This window comes from Diuraphis noxia, unplaced genomic scaffold, assembly GCF_037042655.1.
Source record: "Diuraphis noxia isolate RWA-SAM2 unplaced genomic scaffold, SU_Dnox_SAM2 contig0002, whole genome shotgun sequence".
Classification (NCBI taxonomy): domain Eukaryota; kingdom Metazoa; phylum Arthropoda; class Insecta; order Hemiptera; family Aphididae; genus Diuraphis; species Diuraphis noxia.
Window position 1 is genome coordinate 85,065,190 of NW_028301712.1, and position 13,109 is coordinate 85,078,298.

At 29.3% G+C, this 13,109-nt stretch overlaps 2 protein-coding genes across 2 annotated transcripts in view; one reads left to right on the forward strand and one right to left on the reverse strand.

Moving 5' to 3' along the window:
- The window catches only part of LOC107164331 (allatostatin-A receptor-like), a 188,419-nt gene extending 181,252 nt beyond the window's left edge, over positions 1-7,167 (forward strand). Inside the window, exon 5 of the mRNA XM_089220934.1 lies at positions 5,739-7,167. The gene's annotated coding sequence lies outside the window, so the exon portion shown is untranslated. The remainder of the gene's footprint in view (positions 1-5,738) is intronic.
- Positions 5,513-11,777, reverse strand: LOC107164341 (uncharacterized). The gene is made up of 3 exons (XM_015512140.2): positions 11,481-11,777; positions 10,941-11,413; positions 5,513-7,165 (listed from the first exon to the last, which is right to left on the reverse strand). The coding sequence occupies exons 2-3, from the start codon at positions 11,411-11,413 to the stop codon at positions 7,123-7,125; spliced, it is 516 nt and encodes a 171-aa protein (XP_015367626.1). The 5' UTR covers positions 11,481-11,777; the 3' UTR covers positions 5,513-7,122.
- Between the last annotated feature and the right edge of the window lie 1,332 nt (positions 11,778-13,109).

The following is a 13,109-nucleotide window of genomic DNA, read 5'->3' on the forward strand; positions in this document are numbered from 1 at the left end:
CGCGCATGCGCATACATGTGCAGTGCTATATTATTTTATTTTTTTGTTTATATTCTCCGTGGCATATATTATATATTATCCGTCCAAACATGTGGCATCATAATGTCGGCGGCGATACTATTATAATATGGTCGTAGTAGGTAGTGGGCGGAAAAGTTTCAACGGGGAAAATAACTGAGTTCGTTGCAACGTGCATAATACCATAATCTCATCGTACATACTTAGCGACATTTGCACTGTATATGACTGTATATCTATTATAGGTGCCTACCATATTATTATGTTTATAATAAATGGATGTGTGCTGATTCGCCTACATTATGCGTCCCTGCAAAGCATATATTATTATTGTATTGCATCGTTAGTGGACCAAACAATTTCGACATGATGATAGGATTCGTCATTTCCGTGTGCGCGTATGATAATAACCTATACACATACATATAATTTTAATCCATAACGTTCAACCTATCTTCTCGATATAACGCGACTTTCACAATACTCTAACCCCGATAGACATTGATATCCCCTTCTCGTATATATATATACACGAATGTATACAAATATTGACATTATTTGTCACGTGTGTGCGGGTAAAAAAAAAGTTCTGCATCAGAAGACCGGGACAAAGTTATATTCGCGCTCAGACAGTATTTATATACACACATTGACAACTGTCAGTTGTTTATATTAAAATTAAATAATATCCTCTTCAGTTATATACATTTTTATAGTCATATAATGTATGTTGTGCACCCATCATAGGTTTCTAAAATTTTATATTGTATATTATTATAATATTATCGTGTCGCATTTGTGGAACAAACATTTTAAATCGATAGGTATTCGTTATAATTATGTATTGTGTATATCAATAGACATGTGCGCGCGTAGGAATCGATTTATAAGTCCGCAGATAATTTTAATCTGAAATGTTCACCCATCTGCTAGCAGTATGCCTTTTAAACTTTATAAATGGCACTGCCCCCCTCCCGCAACGCATTGATTTAAATAAACATTGACAGTTAAACAACTGTCAATTTTAAGCGAAGTTAAATAGATCTCGTGGATATATCATCACGTGTGCGCGAATAAATGAAAAAAAAAGTCACAATAATTATAATTTATTTCTGCGTCTGAATACCGAACAGTCAGTTTAAATCAAAAATATGCGTCGACTTTTTATACGAATCGCCGCGCCTTACGGGTCACGGGTTAGATGAAAACAGATCAAACATTTAATCTTACGAGGTGTGGAGACGACCTATATAGTCGGAAAGGTCTCTGAGGGTAATATTATTGTCCAGTGTTGTGGAAAACACTCAGCGAGGAAGATGGTGCGAGGTGAAATGTCCGAAAATCCATTATTTTGGTGACGCACTCTCGCTCGTATTATCACCGCGTGTCTAAAACGAGTATACAACATTTATGGCATGGTTTTCGGTTTTGGCGTTTGACATATTATTTTGTCGGCGAAATAATTAATGTCATTTAAAGTTTCCCTAACGTATTGGAAAGCACCTCAAACTATTTCTAAATTACTTATACATTAAGTATATGCAGCCGTTATAGTAACAATATAATACCAATACTACATAATAATTATTAACAATACATAGAACGTTCATTGATTTCTTGTTTGAAATACATTTCAGTGCAATAAATAAAATTTCGATTTTCTTTTTATGAAAAATTTAAGAACGTTTGTTTTTATGAAGTTTAATGTTATTCAAAAGAAAAACATGTCATAACGAACGAAGCCAATATAGTTTGAAAAGAACAGCCCGAAGTCCACTTCAATAATTGTCGTCAACACAATTTAAATTTCATCCAAGTTGAACAGGTTTATCTTTTTAAAACATAAAGTTATTTAACCAAACACGAGTGTTGCTTTTTTAGAATTTTTTTATAACCATCCATTTGAAAAAAGTATACATCACTATATGTATGCGTATAAAATATATTGTAAATAATAAAATAAGTGCCCGTTTGGCCGTTTCATATTATAAACTTAATAATAATAATGTTTAACTGAATTTGTGATTTTACATAGTATAAAATAAAATGGTAACCGAGACCTCTCGGAAAATTAGTGGGATGATTAGTGTAACCATTTTCTATCGAAAAATAAATACCTATACAGTTGTCCTCCACTGTCAATTTTCCTCAAAAAAAAAAATAAATAAAAATAAAGTACCTTAGCTAAGTACCTTTAACTAAATATCTACCTTTTTTCCAATTTTTCTGGAATCGTGTCTATTTTACTTCAAATTATAATGTATGATTTGTAAAAATATAACTAATATTTTGCCTTTATTTTAACCGATACCTGAATTTGTTATGTACAACTGTATTACGGCACAGGTAAAACTGGTAGAAAGATGGTAGTTAGGCAGTGGAAAACCGTCGTTAATGTCAGTTTCAATACATATACAATATACATAATAGAACTATTTTGTTAATTTAAGGCGCAGCTCCGATTTAATACGATTTGTTGTGTAATATGGACGAGAAACAATTAACGGCCCAACTATTATTTATCGTAGTTAGGTATTATTTATTGTTTCAATTCTTATTGTTATTACCTTATCCCTGCAGTAGTGAGTTACAAAATACGAAACAACTGGGCATACTAAATCTTGCTAACGCACGTTGCTAGTAGTAAATTTATTTGAAGTAGAATATTTCGTATTTTTCTATCATTTAATATTCAACCGATTTAAGACGTATTGTAATAATTAAATAACCCGGCCAAAATAATGGTTCGGGTGCCTTCGTATAGGGTAGTGTAACGTCATAGCACAATAATAACACGCAAAATTAACATTTATAGTTTATCCCTATTGGCGTGTTTATAGCTTTTTGGTGGTAGGTGCTTCCGTACCTACACCACTACCCCACCCTATACAACCCATCTCCTAACAATGTTGCCAAAACAATATTTCAACGTTTCAATTTAATACAAGATCACTATTATCACGTGATTTAACCAGCGCCCCCTATAAATCTTGCCGCCGGGCGCAGGTGATCCACTGAATGCTACACCATGAATACAAACGACACTATACGGTACTTATACGATCGGTCACAAAACGTTTCGGACAGTTTTCGACTGTTGATCACCTAAATTATATAGCAGAGCTAGGTAGGTATTTGGTGCAATGTTGGTTTTTCTCCAATATCCTTAAATAAAGCTTCGTAAGTGAAAAATGTTATAAGCGGAACCTGATTGGTTGAATGATATTTTCAATTTGCATTTTTTTGTTTTTAATCTTTTTATGGTATTTATGGAGTTTTTAAAATATTTTTCACAATTTATTCTTGAAGCGAACATGAATTTTGATAGTAAAACTTCATTAACTTAGAATCGCAATTTTGTGTACCAATTGTCCAGGTTATTTAAATGTGCCTGTAGATTATCAATGGATAGTTATACTAGTTGGGTCTTTATGAGATGATAAAATTGTTTTATCGTCAACGTACTATCTGATCGGTGACGAGCTTGTAATTTGTGAAAGTTAATTGATCAGAGGAATATAAAAATAATTATGATAACAATAGAAAAAAATAGAAATGGTTGATCATTGAGAAGCACCAATAGCTTGTACTGTACCTATACGTAGGAAATATCTAATTTAACGTGAGCTGTAAAGGTTCGTTCGGTCGAATGAGATTTAAATATTAAATGATACTATGAGAGGCAGGATTGATTTTATTTTAAAAATGAGACATTGGTGTCATATGCGATAGAATGGTATAGACGAGCAGCTGCGCAATGTTATTTACTTTTGAGAGGTGTCACCATTTAATACGCGAGTTAGTGTTCATTCGACTGTTTAATAATGTTTTCTTAACAGATAACCTATTTCACAATAGTTTGCTTTCGTTTACGTACGTGTTAGACTTTGAAAAGAACCCAGTTATGGGACATATCGATGAAAACGCGACTAGTTTCGTGATTTTTTTTAAAAAAGCAACAATACCTATGAACGAGCCAAACACCTAATTGAGCTGTCAAAAATTGTTTCCGTGTTTTATTGCAGGTAATTCGTTCGTAAAATTAAATATCTATCATCGTCAATCTACAAGATTGTTTTCTTTTGTGTTTTTCTTAAATTATGAACAACTCTGTCCTTTTTTTTATCTAGTAATTTCATTTTACTTTGCCTGCAGGTAAAATGTTTTCATTGATTTGAAATTAATATATGACCATATTTGTATTTATACTTTATAGAGTATTATATATACGAATTAAGCATACGGTACTATGTGTAGTAAATGTAAATACATCTTAGCAGACTTTTGATATTTTTTCGTATCCAAAAAAATAATGAAAAAGGTATTTACAATATGTTTCTCAACTCTCCACCGCAAAGAAAAACATTAGTTCATGGTACGATATATTATGTATTATAAAATATAATATATAATATGTTATGGGGTTCACCGCTATTACTAAGGTATTGGCTAAGCGAAAACGTTAAAAAAAAAAATAATCGGTATAACTTACTATAGGTAACGATTATTCGATGGAACATTATTGAAAGTTTATCATTATTTGATTGGCATGGTAACTGCAACGGTCAGGTGAAATTCGATCAAAAAAAAAAAAAAATGTTGAAGCAGTATATACCTAGGTATTTAAATTGAAAATGTTACGGATTTTTAAGAACAAAATAATTTATAAATTTTTATAATTTTCATTGGTATCCGATGTTAAGCGTAAAAAAAACTAAATAATTTCGTGATAGGTATCTATTATAGTATTGTAGGTAACAACTTTTTTTTAAATGAAGCAAGATCATGTTTTATCTTGTTTTAATATTTAAGTTGTTATACATTACACAAAAACAGTCAGACACTGAGACGCCTGACGCGGTAGTAATGAATCTCCAACTTTCGCGTCGGCTAGTGACATACATATTAACAACCTGATGTCCAACACAGCTAAAAGGTTATGTAATAAGTTATAAGTCTTAAAGTATATTACTACAAACACGACGCGTAATTGGATCATTCCACTCGATTTGTCTGTTTGTTTTTTTAAATTCATTTTAATGGACCAATATAAAATAGCTATACGGACTTGAGAAATTGGAACGAAATATAAACATTTTAATGACAAAACGCTCGTCACATACAAACTTGTGGTATAAAATTACCCATTTGTAATCAAAGTTCAATGTATATAGTAAGAATGTTCACAACTGCAAATTTTTTAACGATATCATTTTTTTGTTTTAATGACCAAAGCTTACGTATATCATGATTACGCAACGCATAGACACAGCGGAGCTTATTTTTATTTCTGTTGGTGGCTTTTATTGTTAGTAACGTAAGCGCGATGTGCTCGGAAATAATATAGCTGTTGTGAAAACCGTTGTTGAAAATAACGAAATAAACATTTTGGAATTTTGTTTCTTTTTTTATATTTTTAAATTGACATTTATAAAAAAAAATGAACCTGTTTGCGTTAAAGTGATCGCTTAAGATAAATAACATACAAACACAATGCAAACGTTTATTTGGTTTTTAATTTAATATATCAAAATATAACACTTATCATTTAACATTATACATAGAAAACGTTATCATTATTATAGCATTTGGAATTAAAAAAATAATTAACATACATACTCAAAATCAAATTACCGCAATATTGGATATCAAATAGTTAATTAATAATTAATATTGATAAATTGGTATTTATTAAGATGTGTTTGATCATTCTGTTTCAGATCCGAGTGACACGAGAACGTATATCAAACACGGAGCTCAATACAAAATGAAAACCAATATTGCATGTTACTATACATAAACGTAGTCAAAATACAATATTATATATACTATATATATCGTAATATTATAGATGTAAAATAAGTATGTTAAAATTAATGAGATTATAATAAGTTACTATTGTAAGTCAAATTATTATATTACCACTTTGTTGCTTTCATGTTAAATCATAAGATATTTTTTAAAATACCAACACCTTAGAATGTATCTAAACGTATGATGTACGTATTAATCATAATTCAAAAAACATTTTCAAGTACGTATTCGTTTTGTTGATGTAAATAAAAACGCGATTGTATACAATAAAAATTTTTTTTAATATAATAATATAATAATCTTATACTATAAATATCATACATACGTACCTAATATATATATATATATATATATAAACATACACACATTATACATATTGTATAACATTATTTAATGAGTAATATTTCCAATGCTATACAAAATTAATTATATTTTCATTGGATAAAAATGAATCATTAGAAATCTCAAATACTGCCAAATAATAGTTTTTACATCAGTCTTCTCATTTATTTTTGATGCATGTTCACTCACATTCAATATTAAAACATGTCTTGAACCACCTATTATACCGATAGAAAATGAATAATCTTTAAAATGTAAGTGCTCAAAATCTAACAATTTGTAATTTGTTATTTATTGTGAAATCATCATACTCGTTAAGGATATTATCAAATGTACGTACCAATTCTATAATAAACATTATCGTAATAACGTATAATATTATAATTTATAATATGTGTGTACGTCTATACCTACTTATAATTACTATATAACGTTACGAACAAAATAATAAAAAATTAATCAATCGTGGTCTGGTGTAACACGATTCGGAGAATAAGAACGGAGATGTTTGATCAGTTACTGAAGCAAAAAAAAAAAATACCTTGTACCCAAGCATTTTCTCACCATGGTGTATTTACTGATCATTTTTATCTTTTGGCGAAAGTCAAATAATTTTTAAACATTGTAAACGAGACCACCGGTATAATATGTGGTTCAAATTGGTTACTACATTTAATGAATAATATTAGATAACTACATGACTACATGAGTATATAATATACATATTTAATAATATGGATTGTGTCAATAACAGTCAAATATGTAAGTACACACAACCATGTACTAGAGTGTAAACTCTAAAATGATGGTACTTATAGGTACCTTATAAAACATAAAAAAAATAAATTACTTTTGGAGTAGTTATTTATGGCTTTCTAAAATAGACATAGGTATTTAATTATTTTGGATGGGGAAAAAAAGTTCTTTCTTTCAAAATTATAGTTGATCCTACTGCTGATGGTGATTGCGATGAAAATTAGGTCGTGGACCCCTGTAACAGTAACACAAACATTGTTAACTATTAATTACCAACAAATAATATAATTATTTGTTTTTGTTTAATATAAGTAAATATAGCCACAACATTTACACGCATATTTAATAAATATCTATGGCAGGGTTGTCCATAAGTCACAACGAATCTCGCGAGCCGCATGCGACTCCCGAGTGAGTCTCATGTGGCTCTTGACGCCAAGCTTAGAGTAAAATTAATTCAAATAATATAAAAAGCACTTCTCAAAAGTAAAATTCCATTTTTTAATGTGTATCTACCTAAACAATAATGCTCTGTTTAGTGTAAAAAATGATTGTTCCTTTAAATTTGTTATAAAATTAAAAACGTGTTTTCATTTTAAGAACATACCTAGGTATCAATCTTAACAATCTGGCTCACTTTGAAAGTTTCATGAATTTGTGGCTCTTAAAATTAAGGTTAGTGTGGGCCTGATCTATAGAAGTATATGTAAATTGCGCCAGAAATCACAGGTAGAAAAAAAAATTGGGATTCAAGAAGGGAATACATCAACTTACTATTTTTACAGTTTTTGATAATGACTTATAATGTAACGTATACACGTCTTATTAAAATTTATTAAAATAACATATTATCTAAAAATATTTCTATTTTCCTGATGCAATCGATGTATAGTGTATACCTAATTAATCTGTGATCAATTTACTGGCGCAAAAGATGTACACCTTTTTAGTTTGGGATAAATCCACCAGCTCAAAAGATGTATAGATTTCAGGTAGTCTAGAAAAATTGGCGCAATTGACAAACACCGATCTATAGTTTGTAAGATGCATCCAGAGCCTAGCGCTTGAAATAATAACAGGTAAATTGTATTGCCTACATATTTACATGCACTGATGTACCTACCTAGGTGAATCTTTTTTAAATCTTTAAATCATTGAAAACATATACATGTTATGAAATAATGTTGAATAATATCAATTTATCGCTTCTAGATTAAGAAGAGCCTACACTCGCATTTATTGTCTTCATCTAACGAATGCATAACATGGCAAATTTATGTTCAGAAATTCATGTTTATTTCCTAATTAAAAAACTAGAGTAAATCGATCTATTATAATAAACCATAATGGTAAGAATATTATTTTTTGTATTCATATACATTGAATTTCACGACATTTCAATTTTAATCGGACAATTTAAAAATTATATTTTTAACGTTAAATTTTAGATTGCGGTAGAAAGGCATATCAATAATATTCTGCCTTACAAATCCTAAAATCTAAAAAACGACCATGAGAGTTACCTTTATTTAATTCCCTATAATTTTATCTTAACATCAATATTACTTATAGTTGTTAATCCTTGTAAAGAACACTGAACCAAATATTTATAAAGATAAACAAATTATTCATCGATTTAAATTTCTAAATAGGTCTTGGAAATTGCCAGTTATTAAAAAAAATAGTTATCTAAATAATAAATCTTAATATATTTAGGATTCTACTCTTCACTTCACCTATATTAATTTTTCGAACGCGGATTGACTCAAATCCCTTACAAGGTCCTCAATTTTTAACAACTCAATAGTTAGTTTAAATAATAAAATATTTTATTTACTCATGGACATGAGTCATACTCATAACTATTATTATTTCTTTTCGTTTCGCAGTTGTTTAATCTTTGTAATTTCAAGGTAGGTATACGATTATAAACTATATGTATATAATAATAACAAACCTAATAATATAAACTAAACAAAAAAACGAAGCAAATTTGACTAGAAGATTTAAAAGTACCAATCTACTTCTCAGACAATTATTTTAATATTTACACTCTATAGTTATTATAGGTACTTAATTGTATTTCGACCTAAACTATAGAATTGTTTTAGATATTTTTTATATAGCCAATGTATAAAACAAATTAAGCAATTATGGCATTAAATGATATCTCTCTAGTTACTCCACATATTATAGTTTTAAGATTTAGATGAAAAAATCATTGTAATATGATAATGTGTTCATTTTTCATAATAAAATTACCTACTCTGGCGTTAATTAACACTGATTGATCATTTATGAATGGTAATATGGTGACTATAGTTATTTATACCATTTTTAAAGAACAAAACAATTAAAATAGGTACATCAAAATTACTAAACACCAACTCAAATGATCGGAGGTAAATTCGGAAACTCGTAACGTATACAATCCTCATCAGTCAAGCAGTTTGTTGAGTAATCATTTGTATAGCCCATTTAGCAAAACAATTTAAAATATAAGCAATAAGTATAGATACACACGCTCACGCAATAAGCATAAAACACATTTCAGAATTTTCAGATAATATGCAAAGTCAAGTATAACAAATAAACGACTACGATACCGATAATTATGAATTATGATTATAATAATTATAGATGTGCTTTTAACAGACGTCAATATCAAGAAAATGAAACTTATAGTATTTTGTGCGATCACATTTTTAAATTGGAGCGTTGCGTGCTTTATGTTTTATACTCCTTCAAGTTTTTATTCAAAATGCATGAATAGATATTTTAAATTTGATTGGCTACAGTCGATATGCAAAGAGTAGCAATAGTTATATGTATATCGTATTTTTTGTATATACAATGTAAAGTATTTATGACCGCAAATGAAAACTTTGTACGCTAAGCACACGCTCCAGCGATAAAAACGATACCTGATTCCGAATCTTCTATTAAACCGTTTGTCCAAATTATGCGGATAGCTGCAGGGTTTTACAGAAAAAATGAAAGGATCTACCAGTTGAAGGCAATGCCGAACGAAAAAAGCCCACAATGGATATTACCTATAAAAAAAAATACCAAAATCGGGAAAAATTATATTAAAACAAAAGGCAGCAAAAATAGACATGGGGCTGGTCACTGGAATAGAAAAACTAAAAACTGAGCGTTAGTTTATCAAAGATAACTTATTTTTCTTTTCATTACAGATACTGTATGAACAATTGTGTATACCAACATATTAAAATACATTTGATTATTACCACTGGCTTGTTATGTGTAAAGAATTAGTTAATTATAGCACAGAGGTAATCTATTATGTATCAGAAGGGGGTAAAAATATGAACAAGAACTTGAAATAAAAAAGTTATAGGTATTTTGTAGATTTACATTTAATTTTTTTTTAAATAAAGTTAGGAATAAAGTCTTTTTTAACTACTGGGTCATTATAGTTAAGTTTTCATAAAATGCTCAATATTGTATCTTGTAATCATGTTTTAACCTTGGCTTGTTCTCAAAATAATAAACCACTATTTAATATAAAGTTACACCTAATCACCTAGCTATACATAATATAATATTTAAATATTTTGTATAGTCCAATACAATACCCATCACCAATAAAAATGAGAATTAAATTAGTGACCAAATCGTCCATTTATTATTTATCATTATATTTTTTAATTTTTTAAATAGGTAACTAGTTATTTATAAGTTATATATAACCAATTAAATATAACAATAAATGGTACCTATATTTTAAATATGTTTCAAACACCTAGTTACTTCAAATAATAATTTTTCTGGATGTTGAGAATTTAACAAGACAATTTCCTTGTTCTCTTAAAATTATAAATTGATGTCTAAGCATATTAAGCATAAAATAAACTTATAGATAAATATTAGTGAATAGGTAATATGAAATTTAAACACATTTAGCAATATGATGATAAATATTAATATAATTTAAAATCTTTAAATCTATACTAGAAATTAAGATATAAAAATTATCGAATACTCACCTAAAAGCATACCTTCTATGCGCAAAACTATCATGAATATACTCCTCTAATGCAATTTGTACATCTTCCACTTCAATGATATTAGTATCAGAAATAGAAGAATCAATGGCGAACAAGTTGTCATCATCATCAGCAGAATCAGCAGAATCATCACCATCATCATCATCATTGTCCTCCTCCTCCTCAACGTCCTCAATGTCCACTTCTAGTTCCTCTTCAGCTGTACCAATAGTTATCTGTACATTCCGCCTGAGCGTCAGGCTGACAGAAGCCTCAATCTGCATCTGTGCGTCAAATAGCCAAAACGCAGTGAACACGATCATGGGTATGAGAAACCTGGAACGGCCACACAAGTGCAATAGTAGTGACTTGCCGCTTTTAGATGCGGAAGCAGTCAGCAAACGAGGCTTGATCCAGTGCACGTATGCAGACATCAAGCATATGACCGGTAAGATTTTCTTCCTGACATTCATCTGCAAAATGCGACAGGCGTTACATGAATGTCGTACAACAATAACGAAGGAAAAAAAACACACTCACCTCGACGATTGGTGTCCACTACAGACAACTACTTGTAATATTGCTGGTACCAAAATGATTAAAATTCACTGCACAACAGAGAACTAAGTGTACTAGTTAACATTTAAAAGAGTTTAGAATAATAAACAACAGTATTGATGATAATAATAATCATTCGAATTACGACTTGGGAATCATGATGATTGACAAACCACAGAGTAATAAATAATTATGTAGGCACAACGGGACAAATGGAATGTAACAAATAACAAATAAACACCAACAATTCACATTAATCACATTATTCACAATGATCCCCGATACGATAAGCTTGCTTATTTGTTGACTGTGATAAAAAAAAAATACACGCCATCTGCCGTGTATAATGGGAGTAAAATATTATTATGTCATTATCTTAGTTTATGATAAGGCGCACTTGTCGCAACGTTAACGACCACAAATAACAAATTATAAAAAAAAAATTAAAATTAAAATTAAATACCGTACTACCGCAGTAGTGCAGTACAAAAATCTATGTTAATACTGTGTTACTATTTACTAAATTACTAATTATTATATAAATAATAATATTTAAATATAAATTACAATTATTACTATTATTATTTGTTTTTATTCTAACCTAATCTTTTAGAGTTAGCGGGTCAGTTTACACGTTTATGATCAAAAAAATTATTTTTATTCGTATTTTATTTTATTATAAACATATTATTATAGAATACGCATAGATTATTACTGCCGCCGAATCATCTTCCACTGTTTTTTTTTAAATTCATCCCACTTATAACACTAAAATTATTAAATATTTATGTCTTTAAAGGAATACCAAAAAAAAGCCTTAGAGGGTCGTGGGTTGGATACTGTTGTACATTATTATATATTGCTGAGCCATCATAGTCATATCCACAACCTACAGATATACAATGAATTATTTGGTATTTTTTTATTATTTTTTTTCTCAATCTAAGGTATTGCTTAGTTTTCTCTAATATTAGTAATATTATTGTATATCGTTAATAATTTTTGATTTCTTGGATTTTTAGACCTTACGACCAATTACAGTAGTCCAGAAAGCAGAAGTGGATACATTAAAATAGGTGTACTTTAGGTGGGCATGGCCGTTTTTGACCAAAAACGTACCCTTCTCTTTTCGACCAAAACAAAAAATGATATAATAAATTTAAAATAAAATATATAAAGTTATTTCAAATATAAGGATATCTATATATTAAAATTATTTTTTATAAGTTGTATAAATTATTATTATTTTTTTTTTTTAAATATGACTTTATTGTGAAATATTACGATCTATACAGGGATGTACAATAAGTAATAAATAATAATTATGGTGAAAAGAAAGAAAAACTAAAGATAACATGTTAGGAAATCTCTCATTAGAGACACCTAGTGGCTTTACAATAATATTTACAATTTATTACAATGACATTTAATTTAAGCAATTTATAAAATTTTTAAGTTGCGGCACCAGTTCCGCTTGAGTCGTCTGGTTAGGTTAGGTTAGGTTGGTTGGATTTCCGGGAAGTGCTGGTGTAGCAAGGTCCTTGATGAGCTGGTTGGGGTTGGATTGAAGTTTTGCATGGAAGCGTTTGTAATATAGAGTGGCTGTATCGT

Bases quoted from the DNA above. Each gene is read 5' to 3' on its own strand.
- LOC107164341 (XM_015512140.2), bottom strand. From the start codon at position 11,413: ATGAATGTCAGGAAGAAAATCTTACCGGTCATATGCTTGATGTCTGCA. The intron at 7,166-10,940 runs GTGAGTATTCGA...TTACTGTTACAG, and splicing joins CATAGAAGGTATGCTTTTAG to GGGTCCACGACCTAATTTTC.